We start from the raw sequence: 25,414 nt of genomic DNA, 5'->3' as shown, positions 1-25,414 counted from the left end.
TATTTTTTTAGAACTACTCACATATTGAGCACTGTTCCGCTGACCTGCCTCCTACAATATCGTAGCCTTCAAGTCAAATGTAAACAAGTTTTTTGTTTGACCATCCTCCTAAATAATCAAATTCTACCCAACTTACACTATTAACGAATACTACACTACCTCCTACATTCATTAATCTTATTCTCGAATTGCCTTTGGGCCTTGATAATTGGTGACTCCCTTCTAAAAAGCATTACTCCTATAAAGGTAAGGCGTGAGTTTGATGAAACATTTTCTATGAAACAGACTTGATTCGAACTTTACGCACGTTGCTTTCTAGTCCATACCTTTCACCTCTTAACCACCGTCATTGATAATTTATACGTTTTATTGTACGTTCTCTTGTAGTAGACTATCTTCATAAAACCATTACACTCTCAACCTCCGTAATAAATGTGATTCTACTTTTATTAAGTGATAACGTACACCCTGAAAACTTTTTTTTTGTTAATTTAGTGTGAGCAAGTTTTGCTTTATTAAAGATTTACTCTTTGATAACATAATTATGTTAAATTAAACCTATGATTATTTAGCATTCCCGAGCCATTTTCGAGATGAATAAGGCAGTTAGTAATACTTTTTAAAGGGAGCACGCCACTTGGACTTAAAGTTAGTGCTAGGATTAAATAGAGGGTTGCTCAACTCCTGAAATCGCTCAAAATTAAACTTCCAAGGAAAACATGTTTAGCTTCTCTAAAACGCTGTCCAGTTCTACCGTGACTAGGAGATGTGTGTGTGTGTGTTTTTTTTTTTAAATTTTAATTTATATGCGAAATTTATGTTCGCTTACATTTTTTTAATTATTTTTATTTATTTTTTTTTATTATTATTTAATGGCCTTTCAGAGTTGCACGCGTAATTACCTAAAATTAGATTATCGTATTTTTTAGGCCTGGAGGGATTTAGCGTAGGATGTTCATCGACATTTTTTTTCTTATTTTTTAACTTTTCTATTCTTTTATATTTTTCCATTTTTTGAGATAAACGTTTGTTATTTGTATGAATAGGATTGTTCAGATAGTACTCTTATTTCCGGTTTGCTTTTTCAAAACTCAATGGCTCTTAGCGTAGTGGATCAAGTTCTTAATAAAATTCAGCTATAATTTAATAATACTGATATAAAGAGACTTATTTCTGACTAGCAGTGACAGGACGTTGCTCGGGATTGAATGATGATCCACAAATGTTTCAACATCCCATATTTTTATTGTCATCTAAATCGCTCAAATCGCCCGTTTTTTTTTTCAATCGAATCAATTGATTGCCTGCTTTAGTTTGGGACCCATCGCGGTGCATCGGGAGGAAGCCTACATGGCCCACGCATTAACAGTTCACAATATATTCTAGTCTACATTGTAGTTTGCATTGCAATGTAGAGAACCGACTGTTAATTACATAAAATTATTTTATATATAGTAGTTTGAATTAAAGTGTAATATACAAAAGTCAAGTATCATGGTTCAATTGTGCTCTCTGCTAAAATATCTATAACGAACACGCTTGTTATATCAAAACCATCTACTGTCGATTTTATATGCATGGCCTTACTGGTTGTGCGGTTATAATGGATGGAATTTTAGTTTAAAAGTTAAAAAGTTAAGTACCATGGTGCAGTTCTGCTTTAAACAGAGACATTCATTTCGAATACGCCCCTATTATATCAAATAACCTACTGTTGATTTGATATGTCGAGCCTTTCGGTTTGTGTGATACTAAAACTTTTCAAGTGCACTTGTGATGTTAGGTTGTGTAGTGTGGTAACTCTTGTCAAAATTGACTGTTCCCCCATCGATACTTATCGCAGACATTCCGATACAAACCCTATCTAAGAACATTGCCGGGCACATGAAGTATCTTCATGTGATATTTCATAAAATTCGGTCCAGTCGTTTTCGAGTCCATAAGGAACGAACTCACACACTTCTCTTAAACTCCTCGGCCTAACGTTTACAGGGAATATGAACTGGAATAGATACATTGAGAGCATTGCCAAGGCTGCTGCAAGGATGGTTGGCTCCCTCTACCGTGCTAGTAAACTACTTACGCCTGAGAGTATCCTATACCTCTATAAGGCCACCATTCGCCCATGTATGGAGTACTGTTGTCATATCTGGGCTGGTGCATCTGCTGCTTGTCTCTCGCTCCTGAACAGGGTTCAAAAGAGAGTCGCCAATCTGATAGGTCCTAAACTGTCATCTAGGCTTCAGCCTCTGTCCCATCGACGAGATGTTGCATCCCTCTGCCTGTTCTACAAATACTTTAATGGTGAATGCTCTGACGAACTGCAAACACTTGTACCTTCCCCACGTAACTACAGCCGACAAACCCGATAAGATACTAAGTCTCATCCCTTTACAGTAGAGATCCCTAGGTGCAAGAAAGCCTTTTAATCCAATAGTTTCTTCCCCAGAACTGCGGGTCTTTGGAACTCCCTTCCAGGATTCTGCTTCCCCAACTGCACTGATATGCAGAAGTTCAAGTGTAATGTTAACAAACATCTTTCTACTCATCTCCCTTCATAATGACCCCGCTAATTAAGTCCCTGATAGTAGCCCCCTGCTTCAAAGTGGAACTGTGCCTTGTTTCGGGTGAAAATTGAATAATAAAAAAAAACAGACAGACACATACATACAAAGTTCATTTTACGTGATATGTTGAGCCTTTCGGCTTGTGTGATACTAAAACTTTTCAAATGCACTTGTGATGTTAGGTTGTGTAGTGTGGTAACTCTTGTCAAAATTGACTGTTTCTCCTTTTTAGTGATTATGTCGATCATCGATACTTATCGCAGACATTCCGATAAAAACCCTATTTAAGAACATTACCGGGAACTTGAAGTATCTTCATGTGAGATTTCATAAAATTCGGTCCAGCCGTTTTCGAGTCCATAAGGAACGAACACACACACAGACACACACACATACAAAGTTCATTTTACGTGATAGTAAAGATAGAGTTTTTCAAGAGTGACGTCTAAAATGTAGATCACAACTTATGAAATTTTCTATGGAATAAAAGTAAATTCTGATACAGCGTTTTGTAGGTACACCTTCTACTTTAGTTGAAATTTAGCTGGAGGTATGCAAGATATGACTGCGTTAATCTAGACGCTGAGAAACCGCTTCTTTTATTAGATAAGGTGCTTTTCGGCATCAATGGGCGTTTCGTCCATTGTTTCCTGTTATTTAACAGAAGCTGAAGGCAGAAAGAGCCGAATCAGGAAGCATCCTTTTAGCTCGACGTTTACCTCGAGCGATAAAAGTGGACACACGGATATACACACCACCTCGTGCTCGTGCACTTGGACGACGGAGCAGACATTTGCAAGTTTGGATTATGCGACAAATTAATAGAAGATGGTAACAGATGTATCGGCTCGTTGTCAAGTGCGTGGAACAATTGCCAAGAAGTTCTTGTGGCTCCGAAATTAGACTTGCATCTCGGTTGCATACGTATCTACCCCGACACTGTTCCTCTGACTTCTTTTGTGCGTACGACGTGCATTTATGAATATCTAATTCTTTATCTCTTTACCATAACTCCTTTACCCATTTTTCTCTATCGATCTCTCTGTCCTCTATAAACCTTTTGAAACATTCTGCTCTCATTCAAACCCGGGCACTCCAATATATATATATATATATATATATATATATATATATATATATAACTACTTAATTTACTCACATAAAATTAATATACGAAAGTATAGATTTATGCGTAAACTTTAAGTATTTACTTCAAAAGTGCTCAATACGTAGGTAGAGCTAGTTAGTAATTTACAAAATATATATGGCGATTAAGCTACACTGAATATTCTGCGTTTCATCTACTCTATGACTCCTCAGGCTTATTCGCAGAAACCTGAGGAGTCCTAGAATGGATGAAACGCCGAATATTCAGTGTAGCTTAATCGCCATATATATTTTATGAATTACTATATATATATATATATATATATATATATATATATATATATATATATGTGTGTATATATATATATATATAAGTGAACGTGTCTGTGTGTGTCTGTGTGTCTCTGTGTACATTTGCCTACGCAATAACTCTGTTAATTTTAATCTACAGACAGTTCAACGATTTGGCCTTCACCAATTTTGGATATAAACAATTGAAATTTTAGACATAGGTTCCTTGGACATGGATCTAAATTAATAACTTGATTTGAGCCCAAAATAACAAATGTCAACTCTATTATAGATTTTATAAAACACAATAAAATAAAAATACAAATGAAAAAGTGAAAATTAATATAATTAATATATCATTTGTCCTCTAATAAAAGAGAAATAAGTATCGCAAATTCAGAATTTATCTGCTAAAAACGTCTAACTTCAACACAAATCTATCTGTCTTAGCTTAATTAAGCTCTGCGTTGAATAGGATTTAAAATAAACCGTCGTAACGTGCCATTGTTTGATCAGGGGCAAGAGAATGTCAAGACGTAATAGGATGAAAAGGAGGAGTAGAAAGGGATTAAAAGGAAAGGATAGCGAAAAAGAAAAAATGAAAAGAAAAAAGAATAAAGAAAAAAATGACAACGTGGGTATTTGTTGGAGACGGCCCTCCATGGGATTAATGGACTATCATGACGTCATTTCCTCTGGAGACCTCACTTTCGGTACCAAGTACCGGTGCCCCGTAGTCAGAGATTGGCACACTGGCAAGGAGGTCGTGTGCAAATGCCCTACCGTTGAGGAATGGTATTGCTCAACCTGATTTTGCCTGTAATATATGTGAATACATGTTCGTTCCTAAAAATCCTGTGTTCCGTCGTTTATTACCATTTAACCCCATAACATTATTGTTGCATACCTTGCTTATCCTCTTACTACCTTCTAATTTAATATCTCTTATTAGTTGACCATTTGTCTGTTTCCTCTTTACTCCTCTCTTAGATTTATTACTTTTTATTTTACTTTAAACTCTATCTTGCTAGTGATCGTTTCTTTTAATTTTTAAAGTGTTTTTAAAATTGTTTAATCTTTTAATTTCGTAATATTTTAAATTTCTGAAGCCACTTTTTGAGAAACTTTTAAGAAAACATTTTTTTATTGTTTTCGAGATTTTAGATTTTTTTTTTAATTTTTTAAAAATGTTTAAATTTTTAAATTTAAATATTCTAATCTTTTAATTGTTTTCAATCTTGGAATAAATTTTTTGAGAAATTTTATAGAAAATTTTTGTTAAAAAAAGAAATTTTTTTAATTGTTTTCGGGATTTTAGATATTTTAATTTTTAAAAAAAAAAATGTTTCAATTTTTAAATTTAAATATATTAATCTACATTCTATATTATTTACTTCGACATCTACAATTGTATTTTGTGTTACTTGTTACTTATTTGATATCCTTTAACGTCCATATCACTTCCATAATTATTAATGTATTGTATTCTTATTACCTATTATATCACTCTAATCATTAATCATTATTCTTTAAATTATTTTTTCTAATTTATTTTTACTTAGTATTCTGCATATTTTTATAACTTCCTAAATGTTATTTATAATTTAAAATTCATTGCATATTTATGTTTATTTTTATTAAGCTTTTACTATGGCTTTGCTATGTTCTAATGTATTCTCCTATAATTTCCTTATCGTTTTTTATATTATTAATATTATTGTTTTCTTTAATTATGTTTTCCTTATTTGCTTTATTGTCTTATCGTCTTATTTCTTTACTTACTTATTAATATTTATATTTATAGTTCCTCTTTTGTAATGTATTATATTTTCTGAAACATTTAAGTTACTTCTATAAATCTTATCTCGAACTTATTTTTATTTATATTTTACTTATTATTATTTTTATTATTATTATTATTATCATTATTATTATTTTGATTATAATTATTATCATTATTATTATTATTATTATTATTATTATTATTATTATTATTATTATTATTATTGATTCTTTAATATTCATTATTGGAAATTTTAATTTTATATTATTTACTTCATTGTGATAAATATGATTTATCTTTAAGAAAACACAGCCTAATTACCTATGCATGAGGTCGTCTCGGGTCTATTAATTAATTCTGTAAGCACTATGTGCACACGTGTCTGTGTATGTCCGATGGGGTTGCTGATACGCATATAAGTGTGTGTGTGTGTGTGTGTGTGTGTGTGTGTGTGCGTGTGTGTGTCTATACACTTCATTGGAAACCCTATATGCTAATTGTCTTTATCAACCCCGCCCCATTGCGCCGACCTCAAAGTGGCAAACATTTTATCAATCCGTTTTAATAAAATTTGCATTTTTTTATTTTGTTTTATATTTTCTATTTAAAAAGTTTTATTTTATATTTTCTATTTAAAAATTTTTGTTTTATATTTTTATTCAAAAAATTGTTTTATATTTTCTATTTAAAAAGTTTTGTTTTATATTTTCTATTTAAAAATTTTTATTTTATATTTTCTATTGAAAAATTTTTGTGTTATATTTTCTATTTAAAAATTTTTGTTTCATATTTTTATTCAAAAAATTGTTTTATATTTTCTATTTAAAAAGTTGTGTTTTATATTTTCTATTTAAAAATTTTTATTTTATATTTTCTATTTAAAAATTTTTGTTTCATATTTTTATTTAAAAAATTGTTTTATATTATCTATTTAAAAAAACGTTTTATATTTTCTATTAAAAATTGTCTGTTTTATATTTTCTATTTAAAAAATTGATTTATATTTTCTATTTAAAAATTGTTTTATATTTTCTATTTAAAAATGTTTGTTTATATTTTCTATTTAAAAAATGTTTTATATTTTCTATTTAAAAATGTTTTATATTTTCTATTTAAAAAAAATAGTACTTCTTTTGGAAAAAAAAATCTCTCAGTTCGAGCTTATCATTGGACATTTTTTTTTCAGTATTTTCTGCATCTTTTTCTTTCCATCTTAAAAGGATGTCGTTAACGGCGACCGATTCTTAAAAAGAGAACCAGGACTCTTTGGAACATATATTTTCCTATAGAAAGCAGTTAGCAATATTCGATTAGACGCAGCGAAACATGAAGCTGGAGAAAGATAAAACAAGTGAGAAAGAAAAAAAGTTCATGGCGGGGACTGTCTTACAGAGTTTTATCTTTGAAATGAAGGTAAGTAATCTTTTGTAACAGATAAAATCATATATATATATATATATATATATATATATATATATATATATATATATATATATATATATATATATATACAGAGAGAGGGAGAGAGATTAGTTTTTTTGTGGAAAAAGAAATCCAGCAGAGTGCTCAATTAAAATTAAAATCTGAAAAATAAGAGCGTATTTATACTTTGTATTTTGTGTACACAATGTTGTTCGATGAGACAAGTCATTGATACCGTCGGTTTCAATCCCGATAATTAGGGCCGTTTAAGATATCTATATCAAGCTCTCTTCAGCCAATACTCATCATCAAGAGAGCTTGATATTGATATCTTAAACAGTCCTAATTATCGGGCTTGAAACCGAAGGTACCAACGACTTGTCTCATCTAACTACTTTCTGTACACAAAATACAATATATATATATATATATATATATATATATATATATATATATATATATATATATATATATATATACAGAGAGGGAGAGAGAGAGAGAGAGAGAGAGATTTATAAGAAAAAGACGGAGAAAATAATGAAAAATATATTATAGCTATTATATTATATTATATTATATTATCAATAAGGATGAGGATGATTACAATAAGGGAAATGGAACTGAGGGTGGAAACCTCTTTAGGACATGGCATTTCAAAGCTAAATGCTTCTCATCAGCAGAGGAAAATATCAGCATTATACAATAGTAAAGGCAAGGAAGGCAACGCCGATTTTAGATACATTTAAGGTCGGAAACTGGAAAGTTTAGGGGAGGAAGTAATGAAAATGGATCATAACAAATAATTTCAAAGGGAAAGGAAAAGGGGGCTTTATGTAGATAACGGTGATTGGTACCGGGAGTACTTAATAAGATTTCTCCGTCCCCCCTCTTTATTTCCCCTTCATTTATTGTAATGACTCTCTTCCTTATTCAAACGCTTATGTAATAACCTTCTAATATAACCTCTTTATTAGCATTCTATCTTTTCTTAAAAATTGCTCCTCTTAATCTGGTAAATCTTTCTCTATCCAGACAGGTAAGCCCATTATGCTCCGAAAATAATCTTCTTTTTTTTCCAAGTTATATTTTTATACATATATATATATATTGATTTATACAATGCATTTAACACCCCAATGAATGCATTGACGATGATTCTTACGGGCTTTAAAGGCGAACGATTAAAAGATATATCTGCTTTACTTAAAAAATGCTAGTTTTATTTTTGGTGTCTTTAAATCGCCCACCCACCATTCTTTTGGCTGATGAGGAGACGTTGTTTTATAAACTTAAATGATGAAATTATTGTCCAAGACTTATTGTCTGTCTCAATAAAAACATCGTTTCCGAAACGATCGTACAATTTATTGAGTTTGTTTCTTCTTCCCTGTGAAACCCTTTTTTAATTTTTAATTTTAATTATAAATTATCAATCATTTTACTCAATATATATATATATATACACATATATATAGTAATATATATATATATATATATATATATATATATATATATATATATATATAAATATTAGGTCCGATATTATTCATAATATATTAAAATATATTTAAGCTTATAAAATGATAGGGCAATGCCAGCTTACTGGCCACCAACCTCTGGTTCCTCTTCCGTAGAATATTAACATGTTAACGTCATTGCAGATAGCCATATTTATTACTCTGTATATTTATAATATAAGTTCCATTAATAGACTTTTATTATATTTATAAGACACAATAACAAGGGACTGTTTCACTACTGCCTACGACGTAGTCGTCTTTAAAGCGTATGTCAAAAGGCGTCTTTAAGGAGTATGTCAAAAAGTTGTGTAGATAAAATCAGAATAAAATCAAATAAAAGACATTGCTTGCAGCTGCTGAAGGATTTTTTTCGAATTTAAAGAGTTCCAAAACGGTCTCAACTCTCTTTTGAACAGAAATAATTAAAAAACTGTACATTTCGCTAACTCTCGGAAAACATAGAACCACGGCCAAACAATGTCGGATCGCTACAGAAAATCAGCGAGTGAAAACATATCAAGTAATGAGCAGAAATTTACAGTGTTGATAAAAAAGATGATGATGATGATTATGAAAAAGAAGAACAAGAACAAGAGAAGTAGGAGGAGGATATAAGGAGGAAAATCGTTAGGAGAATGAAGAGAATGATAAGGATGAAGATTATTATTATGATGATGATGATGATGGTCTATGATGAGAAGGAAGCTGAGGATGAAGAGGATGAGGATGAGAAGGAGGAGGATGACGATGAGGCAAAGGAAATAGAATAGGAAGAGGCAAATGGTGAGAGTGATAATAATGATGATGAAGAGGAGAAGGATGATGAGGAGTAGAAAACTGACGACGAAGAGGATGAGAATAGGGATGGAATTAGTATTCTGATGATAAAAGTAGAGAGGGGGAAGGGTAAGAGGGGAATGGGATAGAATGATAATGAGGATGATAGGGAGTAAGGAGATAACGAGGAAGATGAAGGTGATGATGAGTATTATAATACGGATAAGAGTGATGATGATGATGATGATGATGATGATGATGATGATGATGATGATGATGATGATGATGATGATGATGCGGTTAGTGTATCCTTTTGAATTTAAATGATTTTCTAAACGCGGCTTTGTTGTAGCAACGACAAAACATATATATTAGGTTGTCCCCGAAATTCGTAAACATTTGTTAAGAATTAAATATTTATGTAATTTTTAATTGTTTTTTTTTTCTTTTGCGATTATATGGTTATAGTGATTTTTCAACTTTGTATTGCAGGTTGCAATTGATATAATTGAGCTGGGAGTTTTGATTCATTACTTCTGAAAGCGAGATCTTCCAACACGGAAAGCCGCAGAAGAGATTTGCGCTGCCGAAGGTGAAAGAACAATTGCATATTCGCTAATCTCAAAGTGGTTCAAGCGTTTCAATTCTGGCGACATAAGTCTTGGAGATAAGTCTTGTTTTGGGTGGTCGTTTAAGTTGGATGATGGAAACGTACAAACCGGTTTTGACATTGCGCTTTCATCGTGCACTTGAGAATTGGATGATGAGCTTCAGTTGGCAAATCGACAATTCACGGACACTTTAAGCAACTTGATTTTGTTCACAAAAGGCCGCGCAAGACACGCATGAACTTACCGAAGCACAAGCGAACATACAAGTTTAAATTTGCAGTCAATAGATCAGCAATTCTTTGGATGAGCGTATATGGAACGTGTCGAGAACGTCTTGAAGAATGATAGTCTTTATTTTGAGGAGAGAATTTTTTGTGTTTTTTATTGTTTGTTTGTTATTACTTGTCGCGTAAAATTTAAATTTTTTGCAAGTGTTTACAAACTTTTTAAACAACCAAATATAAAAGAAAAATACTTATTTTACTTACTTTCCTTCAATTTTCTGTCTCTCTCCCGTATCTCCAAGTTTTAAGATGGCATTTGAAAGAGCTTCTGTGTAAGGGGTATCCTTACGCACCGCAAACCCGTAACCCTTCAAATCGAACGGGTTACCTATCTCCATCAAATCGCACTTGTCGGCGATTTCCCAGCGTAATGTGGGAGAGTCCCAAATAAAGGCATATTTACTATTCCTGGCCCGATCCAGGCCGTGCTCCACGCGCTGGACGATGCTGCCTGGGGTAAGTTTCATGTGTAGCCACATCTTGCTGTAGTGACTAATGTTTGTGTGCTCGAAAAAATCCTCTATTTGACTGCCGTTCACCGTCCCGTAGTCGTACGTGTTCTGGAACGCCAGGTCGGCGGCGTTCTCGATCGGCAGATAGATGTTGGTGACCGTCAAGAAAGCGGCCAAGTTGGCCGTGTACACTGAAATGATGATCAGCGAGAAAAGCCACCAGGAACTGCTGATTATACGACTCGATACGGCCAGCGGAGAACTTTTCAGACTCCCCCGCAAAAGAGTTCCCCAGATGTACCAGAAACTCTCCAAAAAGTTGTGCGAATATTTCCGATGCTTGTCGGAGTTCACGCGACTCACGCCAAATAAAGCCAGACTGACCACAAGGAAGGAGACAAAAATGGCGATCCACACATAGTTGGAAAGGGGAAATAAAAACTGAAACATCCAGACTGTCCGCTGGGGTTTCTTTACCACCACGGTGGTGCCCTTCGTCATGAAGGATTTTGTAAAATCCACAACGCTTGATCTTTCTGGGGTCACACTGAATGGGGCCAGGGCCATATCAGCTTTCTGAAAAAAACAACAATAATATAACAGCATTAGACTCTAAACCAATAAAACAAGTGTAAATTTACATCAGTATTAAATATTAAAATGTGCAAACTAAGAATGAACATATTATTAGTATAATTCGGCTTATTTGGACTTATTTTCTCATAGTTAGTGTTTTTTCTACAACGTTTCAGCCGATATAATTTCCAGCCTTTTTCAAGTGTGTCTTATCAAATCTCAAGAATATTGAAAATTAAACTCTAAGAAGTTAAAAACAATAAATATAAAGTTAAAGTAATATAGATCTGCTCATTCTGACTTCCAGTTTTCCTTCTGCAGATGGGAAGACGGTAACAATCAAGATATGGTCCCTTCCAATTAATAGGTAGCTCCTTCACAGATAGCAAAAAAAGCTCTCTCTTATGTTGAGAATATGTGGCGTGGCCGCTTGACCATGCCTAATTATCCAGATTGAGGTACATGTAATTTCATCGAGATTGATAAACCGGAAGTCAAAAAGGCTGATAAATTAGACGATAGAAATGTGTGTGTGTATATATATATATATATATATATATATATATATATATATATATATATATTCTTAAGTTTTGGTTTCGATTCAAGCTAATGCACCCGTTATATGGATATATATATATATATATATATATATATATATATATATATATATATAATATAGATATAAATATATATATATATATATATATATATATATGTATATTTTGGCAGCAGGTCATTATTTAGACAGGTTTGATTGAACACGACAGAGTTATTCCTTTTTCCGATCTTGGTAGTCTTTTTAATTTTGGAAGGCGTATTATGCAGAATGGCGCCCATATATATATATATATATATATATATATATATATATATATGTGTGTGTGTGTGTGTGTGTGTGTGTGTGAACTGAAATCAAAATTTATAATATATAAGAATCGTATTGACTATAATAATATATACGCACATATTAAAGCGTATTTTACGACAGGCTACGTCGGGCGTCCCTGCTAGGTTGGACAAATACTTTTGCAGTTTTAACAAAAGAGCTACAATAATATGAGGGCGTCTCCATTTACGCTGAACATCCACAGAATGCCAACATCAATATATTACAGATGAAAGAGTCTCCTGTAGAATTTCCACCGGTTCCGCTTGTTTCGACTATAAGAACAATTCGTTTCATCTTCGGTGTTATTCTTTTATTTTTCCACGTTTTCTTTGCAATTCAAAAATTATATTTCGATCCAGATGATGCGAGTTCAAATTCCACCGTAGTGGACCCATGATATTTTTGTCACGTTTATAGTACTGAGATCGGGAAATCGAGCACAATGACTTATGTACATGATATGTTGTCTACTACATCACTCTTATCTAACCAAATATAAGAAGACTAGCCTGGGTTCCCGACGTTGCCCGGGTGTTTGGAGGTGTTTGTTGAGCAAAAAATGTGGTAGTAGGCAGGCAGTCTCGAACCCATACCGTGAAGGAGGAAAAGAACGTGAAAAAAAGCGTGACGTCTTTACCTTGCGTCGATCGCCAAACCGGAAATGGCAAAGGTTTAAATAAAAGCTAGTCAATCGAAAAGAGCGGATGACTTTTGAAAATATCGCCGGAAAAAAACAACCCCTCCTTTTAGAAATGTGCCTAGTTGAAAGTGAAGGAATTAATGTTTATAGCTTCAAAACGATACTGATCTCGTGAAAATCTGTCGCATTTGTCGAAAGTTTTAGGCAGACATACATACATACATACATAATGCACACAAACATACATACATTTAAAAAGACAGGTGAGATTTATATACTAAATAATTCCTGGGAGCATGGTACCTTAAGTATGAAAATCCTTAAGCTATGCTTAACGTTTAAATAAAGATATATTCGTAACTCTCTGCTCAGTGCGAACATCATGAGAACCACAAAATATATTTTCCATCCTTTATTCTCAATCATCTTCTAATCATTCAACTGGCAATTAAACCCTACTGTCTTCAGTTCTAACTATTTCAAATTATTTCTCTCCTTTAACACGTGACTTTATACACCGATCAGCGCTTTCAAAATCTCTTAACTATCTTACGCGACCTCTTGAGAGGGTTATTGTCATTCAAGCAAGATACGTTTTACTGAAGCTAAAATTAAAGGGAAAAACTAACTGAATTCTGGATGAACCAGGCAGAAATATCCGAGAATCGCTTGATAATCATGGGATTAAGAAATGCAAGTGGGGTTTAACTCAGCATTAAACTTTGACACTATTTCCCTAATGAAAAAGCAATCCAAAGGTGCTTTATATATTTAGACCTTTGAGTAAACTGTTGCAAGGTGACTTTTTGCTGTCAAGATATGTTTAATCACGAAGAAAGGATTTGTACAATAGGCACGCGGATTTATCCCCCCCTCTAATCGGCACGCCCTCTTGTGATGTGAATGGAAGACGACTGGCAAGGTTTTCTGTTTTGTTATAGATTATTTTCGTGATTGTTTTTTCTCATTTTATTTGATGTTTATCAAGCAAGTTTAATGCTGATTACCGGGCGTAAAATCGTGCAATGCTTAACATTATTATGCATAAATTAGGTTTGATGCGTTATCTTTCTGCTTGGGCTTTGCAATCATTTCAGTAACGTCATTAAAAAGGTATGAATGTACCTTCCAAACATACTTAAAGGGACAGTTATTAGGTATACGCCTTCAGAAACCTGGAAATAAAGTCAGTTTTTTTGGATATTCAAAGGCCCAAATAGCAATCCGTTTTCCATATCAGTACATTTTTTAACATTTTTTCAAACTTCCACTATCCTGTTCGCCGTGTTATAAAACTACTCACACCTGAGAGTATCCTGTACCCCTATAAGACCACCCTTCGCCCATGCATGGAGTATTGTTGCCACATCTGGGCTGGTGCATCTATTAGTCTCTCCCTCTTGGATAGGGTCTAAAAATGAGTCTCAAATCTAATATGCCCGCTTTGTTAACTAAGCTCCAACCCCTGTCCCATCGTCTCAATGTTGCATCCCTGTACCTCTTTTATAAGTAATTTAATGGAATGAGCTCTGAAAAACTTACTGCTCTTTCGCTTCGTCGACGTACATATCCCCGACAAACCCGCTTAACAACTAAATCACAAGCCTTCACTTTTGAGAGCCTTACATGCCAGAAAACTTTCTACTATAACAGATATTTCTCTCGAACATCTACATTTTGGCGTTCCTTTCCTGCTACCTGATTTCCTTCTGTACTGATATGCAGAAGTTCAAATGTAACGTAAACCAAAAATAATATTTCGTAGACATGGTCCTAATTAGTAACCCATTATGTCAAAGTTGCGATATGCCTTGTTTGGGGTGAAAGTGAATTAAAAACTTATACCGCTATGACTATGTCGGAAATTATTTTTGATAAGAAACCAGTAATATCTGTCCACAAAAGCGAAACATCGTGTATACAGATAATTATCTATACTAATTAAGACTACTTCCATGGGTTTCTGAATGACCTAGCTGAGATAGTAATGCTTGTTTTTTTTTTCTGTGGACGTGAATATTAAACAATGGAAAGTGGAATTCTGAGATTTGCCGCGAGTTGAGGTCCATCTTAAGATTAACCTATATGTCTTCTCTGAAACTAATAATCCTAATGTTTCTTGTGGTCTGTAGGATACTACATTAATTAAATATAATCGATGTGCTGCTATGCGTTAAAAAAAGACAAAAGGAAAACAATAAAATATAGAAGTAAATAATGAAAACGTGAGCTTTACCGCTTTTGTTCGGATCAACAAACGTCTTAATTGTTTTCTGAAGACGTTTGTTAATTCGACCAAAGTTATTGATTTCAATAATGCATTCTTGTGTGTTTTTTTTTGCTTCTTTATTTTATGCCAGTTTCTGCATATCCTGTAACCACAGCATTTAATTTACTGATTTGTCCTGTATTTTATACTGATATGTTGCTATCTAATACAGAGAAGCAATAATTAGTGTGTAACGTTACACATACGTTAACATGTAGCCACCCGAGACCCAACACGTTGTAGCAGACTATGTAGCAAGGAGCAGAGTACAAGTAATAACTTGATTATTTTCTGTAACAACGACATTTATTTCAGGGTAATTCCACTAATAAGCTGCGATTGCGCTCCTTCTCTCTCACCCTGTCCTCTCGAACGTCATTCCGAACGTGTTCTTGAATGTGTTGTTTTTTTTGTTTTGTTTTTTTTTTGTCTGCGCACGCGTTCTTTTTTAAAGTCTGTTCTTTTTTCTCTGCCATGACGTCATTTTCCACACGGCTGGGCATTGCCATATGAGCGTCCGCGCTGTATTACAAATGTACAATAACGACATTGAAAGCTTCTACTGCTGCATTGATCTGCTCCAAGTGATGGTTGCCGACGTAGAAAGCAGACATCCATGTAAACGTGACTGATTTATTTTTGTCTTGGGTGTCTACGTACATACCTGCGTAGAGGTTTCTGTACATAACTAAAAGGTCTACGAAACCTATATTTTAACCCATTAAATCAACGTTGACCTATTTCTTTACTACTGTATTGAAACTTTGTCGATGAGTATGCGTTAAAAAATACAGATTGAAAACAAAAAATGTTATTAATTTCAATTGCAAACAAAAAGTTATTAATTTCATTTAAAAAGCGAAATATTGAATCTCTTATGAATAGAACACTGTGTATGTCTGATATATTTTAGAATTCAAGCGATAATACATGCAAGATAAAATTGGCATGAAACAGTATATATATATATATATATATATATATATATATATATATTTATATATATATATATATATATATATATATATATACTAGTATGGATACTCAGCGTTGTCAGGTTCGACATGAAGTTCAGTTTCGCCACATCTGCTATACTAAGAATATTGAGCAGTTTTTCATTCGTTACCCTAACAAAAATAAAAGAACGAATAAAAACACAAAAAATTTACCCCCTTCCGAAAAAAGAAGTACGCGAGAAACTCTCCACCAGATATTTCGGCAGAAGGGATACGAAGAGAAGCTATTCTCCGAATATTGGGCACCTTTTTATGACTATATTCTAGTTTAAGCGAATTTGTTTTATGCTACCTCAGTCTAGAAAGATTTGTCTTTACAGTCTGTTGCAACGGAAAAAATCTGTAAATAATCCAGTTTCAAAAATACCAAAGTAGAATTTGTGTTAACCGAATATTTATGATATAAAAATGATGAGTTATGACTTATTGCGTTATTAAAAGAAAACAAAATGGGAAGAAAACGAACTGTTAAAAAGCGCAAATTACATTTTTTTTGTTTTTGTTTTAAATAAAGAATTGTAGTTGAATTGAATTGTTTGTTTATTTTAAAATAAATGTTCACTGGACCACAACGTTAATTACGAAAATCACGGAGATTATTTTATTTAAACTAATTCCAAAAATAAAGCTTGAAAGTTTTTAGTTTTAATATTCGCCGAAAATGAAAACAAAAACAAAAAGAACAACCTTCGTGCCTAAAGGAAATCACTTAAACTGATTCATAAAAAAACCGATGTCGGTAAAAATAAATCAAATTTAATATGTTATCAATACAAATCAAATTTAAATAATAAACTTAAATAGAACACTTAAAATAATTCTCTCACTATAACCAATAACTAATACACCGCTATTTAATCAAGTCGATTTTCCTTAATGTAATATGTAAATGACGTCACATATTTAATCTTATATTTTGCAATAATCATAGTATATATATATAGGAATGAATAATATGATAAAGTAATGGGTGTTTGCATATATTAATCAGCAGTGAACAAACAAACAAACATACAGGAATACGCTCACAGCTCATCAGTGCGGTTAGACATATATATATATATATATATATACATATATATATACGTGTGTGTGTGTGTACACATGTATATATATACGTATATATATTTATATATATATATAGATATATATGTGTGTATATATAGATATGTATATATATATAATATATATATATATATATATATATATATATATATATATATATAATTGAGGTACCAGCAACGATAAAATATATTCGCATCAATGAATAGGATACTTTAATCATCCTTAGTAAATAGCTACCTATAAATTAATATTCCTTGAATTTTCATGTCAACTTCTGAACCTTTAGGATGTAGAATTTAGTCTAGTATTGAAATCACATGATGGCGATCAATCCATATTGGAATAAATATTCTCAACCTAAGATTTACTAGCATTATACCTTAATTTAATTTTAATATTATTCAAACAAATGCGCGGTACTGACGGACAGAGCTTCTTTTACGAATGTCTGTATGTACTTAAAAACAACTCGCTATATATTAAAGTGCAAAATACTGTCCATCGTATGGCTATGTCGAGTTCTCCTGTTTCAATTGTTAATCATAAAAAGATAACAAAAAGGAAAAGAAGAGGGAAGATGATCTGTCTGTGATAACGTGTCTATGAAGGGACGCTGCTAATTTGCTGAGGTTGATTGAAAGTATAATAAGTATTCCAGAGACACGGTTTAGTAACATTACATATTGATTTAGATATCGGCAAAACAAACGCGGGGTGAATTGTCAGACAGAGCTTCTTCAAGATATGCGTGGACGTATGTAAAAACGCGTCATATATAAAAGTATAAAAATCCTCTTGCTTCGATTCGTATTAAGAGGCATACACTAAAGAGAAACACAAAAAAGTAGTGAATTGGTTTTCGTGATCCGGAATAAATCAAGGGAAGGAACTGTTTTTGGTGACGCGTCTCTGAGTGGACGCGTCTAATTCGCCGATATTAGGGAAACAGAGTGATGGAATTAACATTTCTGACAGGCATCACCGCTCGTTCATAGAATATAAAAGAGAAACGAGGTTTTAAATTTCCATCCACCATTGTCCGGGAATAATTGGAAAGCTCAAAACACTCGGAGTAAAAAAGCCAAACTCATTCATAGTTCCATGACAGGCTGCAGATTAAATCGATGCAGTTCCTCGTTCATGGCAGAATGTTCATAGTACTAAAGATAAAAAATAACTTCCGGACACTGTGTCGATCCATTTACAAGGCATTCGATAATATACACCATAATGTTTCCTATAGTTTTAAATTGGGATAATTCACTTGCCCAGTAAACGGAATACTACCTTTTGCAGCAGTATTCGCATCATCTTCGTTGTAATTATAAAATTTGCCTGATCATGCAAGGCGGAGGAGTTTAAACATTCGACTTTCACGACTATAGATTTTCACGACTATAGATTTTAATCATTTTAATAATTTTCACGACTATAGACTTTCACGAACACTATAGATTTTAATAATGTCCAAAGGCGAGATATACTGACGGCCAGAGTTTCTTTTATGAATATCTAGACGTACAAAAAAAGACACAACATATATAAAAGTCTAAAACCTTATATTAGTAACCCTATGCCAATAACGAGTGAGTCAGCTAGTATCTTGTTTGACATGGGGGCGCACTGGGTACATGTCGCGATGACCCGAGACTTGCAAAATAAGATCCGTTCCCAGAGATGAAATTCTAGGTCTGTGACGTAAGGCACGGGCATCTATACGGCATATTTTATCGGGCTGAGAGAAAACAAATGTCATCAAATGTGTTTGCGTATGGAAGTTGTGCGTGAGAAACCCTAAATAATGGAAATATGTCGATGGAAAAATGAACTCTAGACAAGTATGTGAGAAGACGTTGCCCGAGGTAGTTAGTCACGATGCGTTAAGGAGATTTTGAATATCTCTAAGAGCGGAATAACTAGTGCAGATCCATGTACGGATGTCACCCATTTGAGTTTAATAGATGAATTTACTAAAAAAATAATTAAAATTACTTAATCAGTATTATATGTCCCTACCTGGAATTGTTCGGGATGTAACTTTGTATTAATATTGAGAAACAGATTTAAAAAAAAAGAAGAGATATGTATGGTAAGTTTTCTAGCTCAGTAAAGAGAGTTAACCTTACTGCAGAACAATTGGTACCATCTTATATTAAATTATTTCACTTCATGTTGCTTGAGAATGAAAGCGACGGTGTGTACATCTTGAATTTCTTCGAAGCGTCTTATCAATATATATTATTTTAACTGGAATTCATTGAGATGAGTATTATTTATATTTATTGCGAACTATTATCCTCATCTTTTTTATTAGTTGCTTCACGATGTTTCGGCCAACTATTCCTCTGCCCTTCGTCAGGTTGTAACCGTTACGGATAGGAACTCTGAATCTCCTGACTGCATTCACTGCAATTACTGCCTTCCGTAGTTGTCACCAAGTAAGCCTCTGGCATGCTTTGGGTAGGATTGAAACCGCTATCTTCAGACAATCATTACCTTGAACCGTAGAGATTCAACGTCTCTATCAACTGCGCCACGGGCCCCGAAGGGCTATCAAGGTTGAATTTTTTGGTCTTATAAATTCATGTTTATTATCTGATCTTCCATGGTCAGGTCCGTACCGAATCGTATATATTATTTTAATTGGAATTCATTGGGATGAGTATTGTTTATTAATTTTATTTATTGCGAACAATTATCCTCATCTTTTATTAGTTGTTTCACGACGTTTCCGCCAACTATTCATCTGGCCTTCGTCAGGTGTTATCAATATATAGAATCTTTGATTTGAACGTTTATTTATGAATTATTTAAATTACAACTATGGTAAAGCAGTTTTATGTGCAATAAAAAGCAGGTCATCAGATTTGTGGTCGTTCCCTCTATTCTTAAATCAAACCGAAAGATTTCGGTCGGGTTAAAGGAAAACATGGTGCGTGTTCATCGAATCTGATGATGACGTTTGCATTCTGTATTCAAACCTAAACAGAAGTGTTGAAGAGTAAATGAGATACGACTTTTTGGGTCGGCTTTATTTCCTTGTCGGCTTTGCTTTTTTTTCGATTCTATCAGTATTGACAGAAGACATTATTTAAAGGTTGTCAATATCTATAATTTAACAAGATACTATTTGTAGAAATTTTATTTTTATTTATTTACCTCACCTTCTTTTCCCCCCTCTAATTGGTGTATTTTCTTCTGTCTTTCTCCCCTTCTTTTCTCCCCCTCTCTCGGTGAATCTGGTGCTGTGTCTCGCGATATTCGATAAAAGGAAGAAGAAAAAAAACACAACAGACTGGCAGAAGAAGAGGAAAACACCAGAGCGGTGTTAGTTTTTTTTTTTTTTTTTTTTTTTTTGAAAACGCCAGAGTGGTGTTAGGTTTTTTGAAAACGCCAGAGTGGTGTTAGAAATGCCAGAGCGGTGTTGCGACTTTGGAATTACGACAGAGTAGTTTTGCGGCCTCTGCTTTACACCAGAACGGTGTTGCGAACTTCGAACGAAAACGCCAGAGCGGTGTTGCGACAGAACGGTTTTGCGACCTTTGATATGCCAAAAGTAAAAAAAGCAAGTAAAAAGTATATTTGTTATAAGTGTTCTTTATGAACCGCCAGAGGGACTGATTTGGCAGCCCAGCCGAACCATACATTTCCTTCCTTTCCAATTTTTCTTTCTGATAAAATTTATACCGGTTTACCTTGGCCTTTTTTATGTGATTAAATTTCTTTAGAACACTTAGTTTCGTGCAACGGGATAAAATTCGTTGCATTCACTGCAATTACTGCTTCTATGGTGGGCTTCTAGCTTGTCACACTCAGATAGTCAGTCCTCTCCATTCCGCACTTGAACACGCTTTCCCTTAACTAGGTTATAATTAGTTTAGTGTCTATATGTTATGTTGCTGACCTATTAATTCATTTACTGCAGATTAAATTTAACATTCTTTTAACACACTTACATTTCAATCTTTATATATTAATTCATTTTTTATATAAACATGTTATTTTAATCAGCGTTTAGACGTGATAATATAAATTTATTTCTATGAAAAAAGCTTTGTATAACATCTCACTTTTTGTTTAAAATTTCTTCTTTATCTACTATTCACAATTTTGATTCAAATTCTATTTTATTCTAACGTAGTTCTCTGACCCAGTCACCTAATGCGGTCGTATTCTATTTCTTTTTATTTTTTTATACAGTAAAACTCCTTTAATTTGAACTTCCTCTAAAGTTGGACTTCCTCTCATTTGGATTTATTCTAAACCTGGACTTTCTCTAAACTTGAACTGTCTCGTCATTGAAATTGTATTAGCATATTTGATGCGGAGTTGCAGTAAAACTGTTTACATGGTTTAGTCAGATATTGCGCAGAAATGTTAATATTGGTACTATGTAATTAATATAGATTAGCTATTGATGGCAAAAAGGCCTACTTCTCAAGATATCCAGCTACGGTATAACTGGAAATTTTTTTCTCGATTATTGAATCATTTCTCTCTGATAGGCTCATAAGAGTAGTGGTTGATGGGCAGAAATCAGAGGCTCTCAGTATTACTGCTGGAGTCCCTCAGGGGTCCATCTTGGGTCCAACTCTCTTCCTGATCTACATTAATGATCTCCCAAAACACATACTTAAATCATTCGCTGACATCTATGCTGATGACACAACCATCTATGGCAACACTTCAAAGGCCGTAAGTGACAAAGTTCTCTCTCATTCTCTCTCCTCTGATCTTGAGCGCGTGGTACAGTGGATGAAGAGGTGGCTGGTTACTTTTAATGCCTCTAAAACCAAGCTCCTATCTTTACATCATCAGCGCTCTGATCCCCATCTGGCATCAATTGAAATGGATGGCTCTCGGCTAGGGGAAGCTCCATGCTTTGATAAGCTTCTGGGCTTGACCTTTATTCCTGACCTGAAATGGAACACGTACATCAAGTCTATTGCTATGGTCGCTGGAAAAATGGTAGGATCCTTTACCGGTCCAGAAGATTTCTCACTGCTGATGCAATTCTCTACTTATATAAGAGCCAAGTACGTCCAAGGATGGAATACTGTTGCCAGATCTGGGCAGGAGCTGCTAAACACTCTATCCTGCCTTGACAGAGTACAAAATAGACTTCGTGGTTTAGTGGGGAATGCCCTTTTCTCTTTCCCGCAATCTCTCTCCCATAGAAGAGATGTTGCGAGCCTGTCTTTGTTTTATCGTTATTCCCATGGCAGGTGCTCGTCTGAGTTCCAATCTCTGGTCCCCCCTCGACGATCTTTCACGAAAAGCACCCGCCTAGCTGAAACCACTGTCTAAAATTTTCCCCACTCTTTATTTGTGCTAAAACCAAAGCGTAGATTCCATGAACAAAGTTTCCTTCTTAGAAGTGCACGCCAGTGGAACTCTGTTCCGTCTGCCTGTTTCCCACCTGACTACAACTTGGATGTCTTCAAGTCCAACGTAAACAAATTCCTGATGAACCGCCCTCTTAAGTAGACACTTTATCAAATCTCAACATTAACGTACTGTACCATTATCCCCGATTGGTTCCGGGCCTTGATAAGTGGTGACCACCTTGTAAAAACAAAATTAATTTACACTAACTGTAATTGTTTTCAGATTGCTGTATTTAAAATAGTGTAAAACAACCCATCACAATGGCTTGAAACTCTAAAATCAACGAATACATCTGGTCTAGAAAAAATACTTGAAACCAAACGGTTACCGATCAACCACGCTGTTCTTAAATCACTTAATGGAAATGATGTTGAAATGTGGGTGCAACAAGATGAGGAAACGACTGATCAATATCCTGAAGGCAGTAATGGTGATGAAAATAGCGACAGCTCCCATTCTCTTGACATTAATGTAAATAACCAAGAACACTCTGATGAAGCAATATCATGGGATGATGCAGAAAAGTCTATGGAGACGGTTATAACATTTCTAGAGAAAAGTCCTTACTTTAGTGACAACTATGTTTTGCAAGCAATATCACTCCGAAGAGATATAATGATAAAGATTCTACAGAACCAAGAAATTGTAGATTTTCGTGATCGCTTACGGAATACAATGGCAGCGCCTGAGAGCTCAATCGATTAAAATAGAAACTGCAATGAGACTCATTCAATGAATAACTAAAAAAAACTGTATTTTACATAAATGTATGATTTATGTAGATGATAACTTAGGTAATAAATACCTACCAAGAAAGAGTAGATTTAATTTATTTTCAATATTTTTGTTCCTGTTAATAATATTTAGCAATTCTTACTTGCAATATATCATAAACTCAAATTGAACGAAGCGGATGTTCAAATTATAGGAGTTATACTATATATATTAACATCTTTATTTCTATCATCATCCTACTCTCGATTTAGTTCCTTCGTTTATGCAATGTTAAATTATGCAATATGATTCCGGTACCTTTTCTTTTAAATCAAAAAACTAAATATAGGAAATAGAATAAAATTCACATTTAATAATCGTTATTGGTAATGAACTAACACCTGAGAAATTTCAATAACGCAAGAAACAAAAAAAGAAAAAAATCAAACATTAAGTAATTGCACAATATAAAGACGAACAGATTATGATGAATTAAAATAAACTAAAATATAAATTTGAAGCAAACTTAACGAGAAATTTATCCTAGATTGATATAAAGAGGACTATAAATGACTATAAATTAACTATAAATTTAAAATAAAGTAAAGGCAATTAATAACTACTAAAGTCAAAATGTTAAGGTAAGAATACATGGAATTTCGATGAAATTATAAATCGTTAAATATTGCAAAAATAGGGTTCTCTACCTTACATTGTACCGATATTATGAATGATTTTGGACAGTAAAGATTATAACCGGATAATGTTACCATTTTCTATTTTGACCAGTAATAATACTTGTATTCGTATGGTACATGTTGACACGTTTTTGGCCAGCAATAGATTTGGAGTAACAAAGAGACTCATCTTTGACATTTGGACGTTGATGGCACAAAAAGATAACTTATTAACCATAGTGGTTATGGGTTCCGATGGCAAAGCAGTTATTAATACAATAATAAGCATGGTCATCAGATGGTTTATGGCTTTGCTGTGCAGTCGGTTCCTTTATTCTCTAATCAAACCGAAAGATTTTCGTCGTGTTAAAGGAGAATAAAATATTAGGTTGTCCCAAAAGTTCGTATTTTTTATGCCATTTTTAATTGTTAATACTTTGCATTTATACTGTTATAATGATTTTAATCTTTTTATTACAGATGGTAATTGAAAAAATTGAGCTGTGATTTTTTTTATTCAATACTGTTGGAAGCGAACTGTTTCAACCAAGGAAGCCACAGAAGATATTTGTGCTGCGGAAGATGAAGGAACAATTGCATATGCGGTGACCTCAAAGCGACTTAAGTCTTGAAAATGAGCCTCGTATAGGACGGTCGTTACAGTTGGATAATGGAGACATGCAAACCGGGTTGGATATTGTGTCTTCATCGAGAACTTGATAATTGGCTGATGAGCTTGGAGTGGGCAAATCGACAAATCACCGACGCTCCGAAGCAATTTGATTTTGTACACAAAAAGCCGCGCCAACTTCAGCACGAACTCTCCGAAGCACGACCCAACAAACGAGTTTAAATTTGCCGTCAATTGGTCAGCAATCCATTTGAAACGCATTGTGACATCGGATGAGAAATGGGTCTATCTTGTCTAGCACAATCGAGACAGGGGATGTGTTGAGAAAGTCTTGGAAAATGATGGTCTTCATTTTAACTTTTATGTATTTATTTATTTATTTTATTACTTGCCGAGTAAAACTTCATTTTTTTGCAAGTGTTTACAAACTTTTGTGGCAACCTAATAAAACTAAACCGAAAGTTTTTAAGAAACAGAAAAAGAGAGAGAGAAAGAGAGATTGATAGACCCGTATAATTATTATAGCGTGAGAATTATAAACAGAAACTTCATACAAGGTGAATGATATCGCAGTTATTTAATTTTTAACCATTGTTTTTGTTTTAATAAGAAATAACTTTTGAACTAGTGTAAAAGTAATTATTTTATTCCAAATTTGATTCTTCCACACATATCCTGTACCTTTACAAGGCCACCATTCGCCCATGAATGGAGTATTGTTGCCACTTTTGG

At 33.6% G+C, this 25,414-nt stretch overlaps 1 protein-coding gene across 2 annotated transcripts in view; it reads right to left on the bottom strand.

The window, feature by feature from the left end:
• The window catches only part of LOC145259283 (glutamate receptor ionotropic, kainate 3-like), a 510,406-nt gene that overhangs the window by 28,015 nt on the left and 456,977 nt on the right, over window positions 1–25,414 (bottom strand). For both annotated transcript variants that reach the window (XM_080117150.1, XM_080117149.1), the window contains one exon: window positions 10,567–11,390. In XM_080117150.1, the coding sequence (XP_079973276.1) occupies window positions 10,567–11,390 (824 nt within the window). The remainder of the gene's footprint in view (window positions 1–10,566; window positions 11,391–25,414) is intronic.

The sequence above is a fragment of the Euprymna scolopes genome, chromosome 34 (genome assembly GCF_053919585.1).
Source record: "Euprymna scolopes isolate OS-2025 chromosome 34, ASM5391958v1, whole genome shotgun sequence".
In the NCBI taxonomy this organism is placed as follows: Eukaryota; Metazoa; Mollusca; class Cephalopoda; order Sepiida; family Sepiolidae; genus Euprymna; species Euprymna scolopes.
Note: the sequence above shows the minus strand (reverse complement) of the source record. Positions and strands in the feature narration are given on the sequence as shown.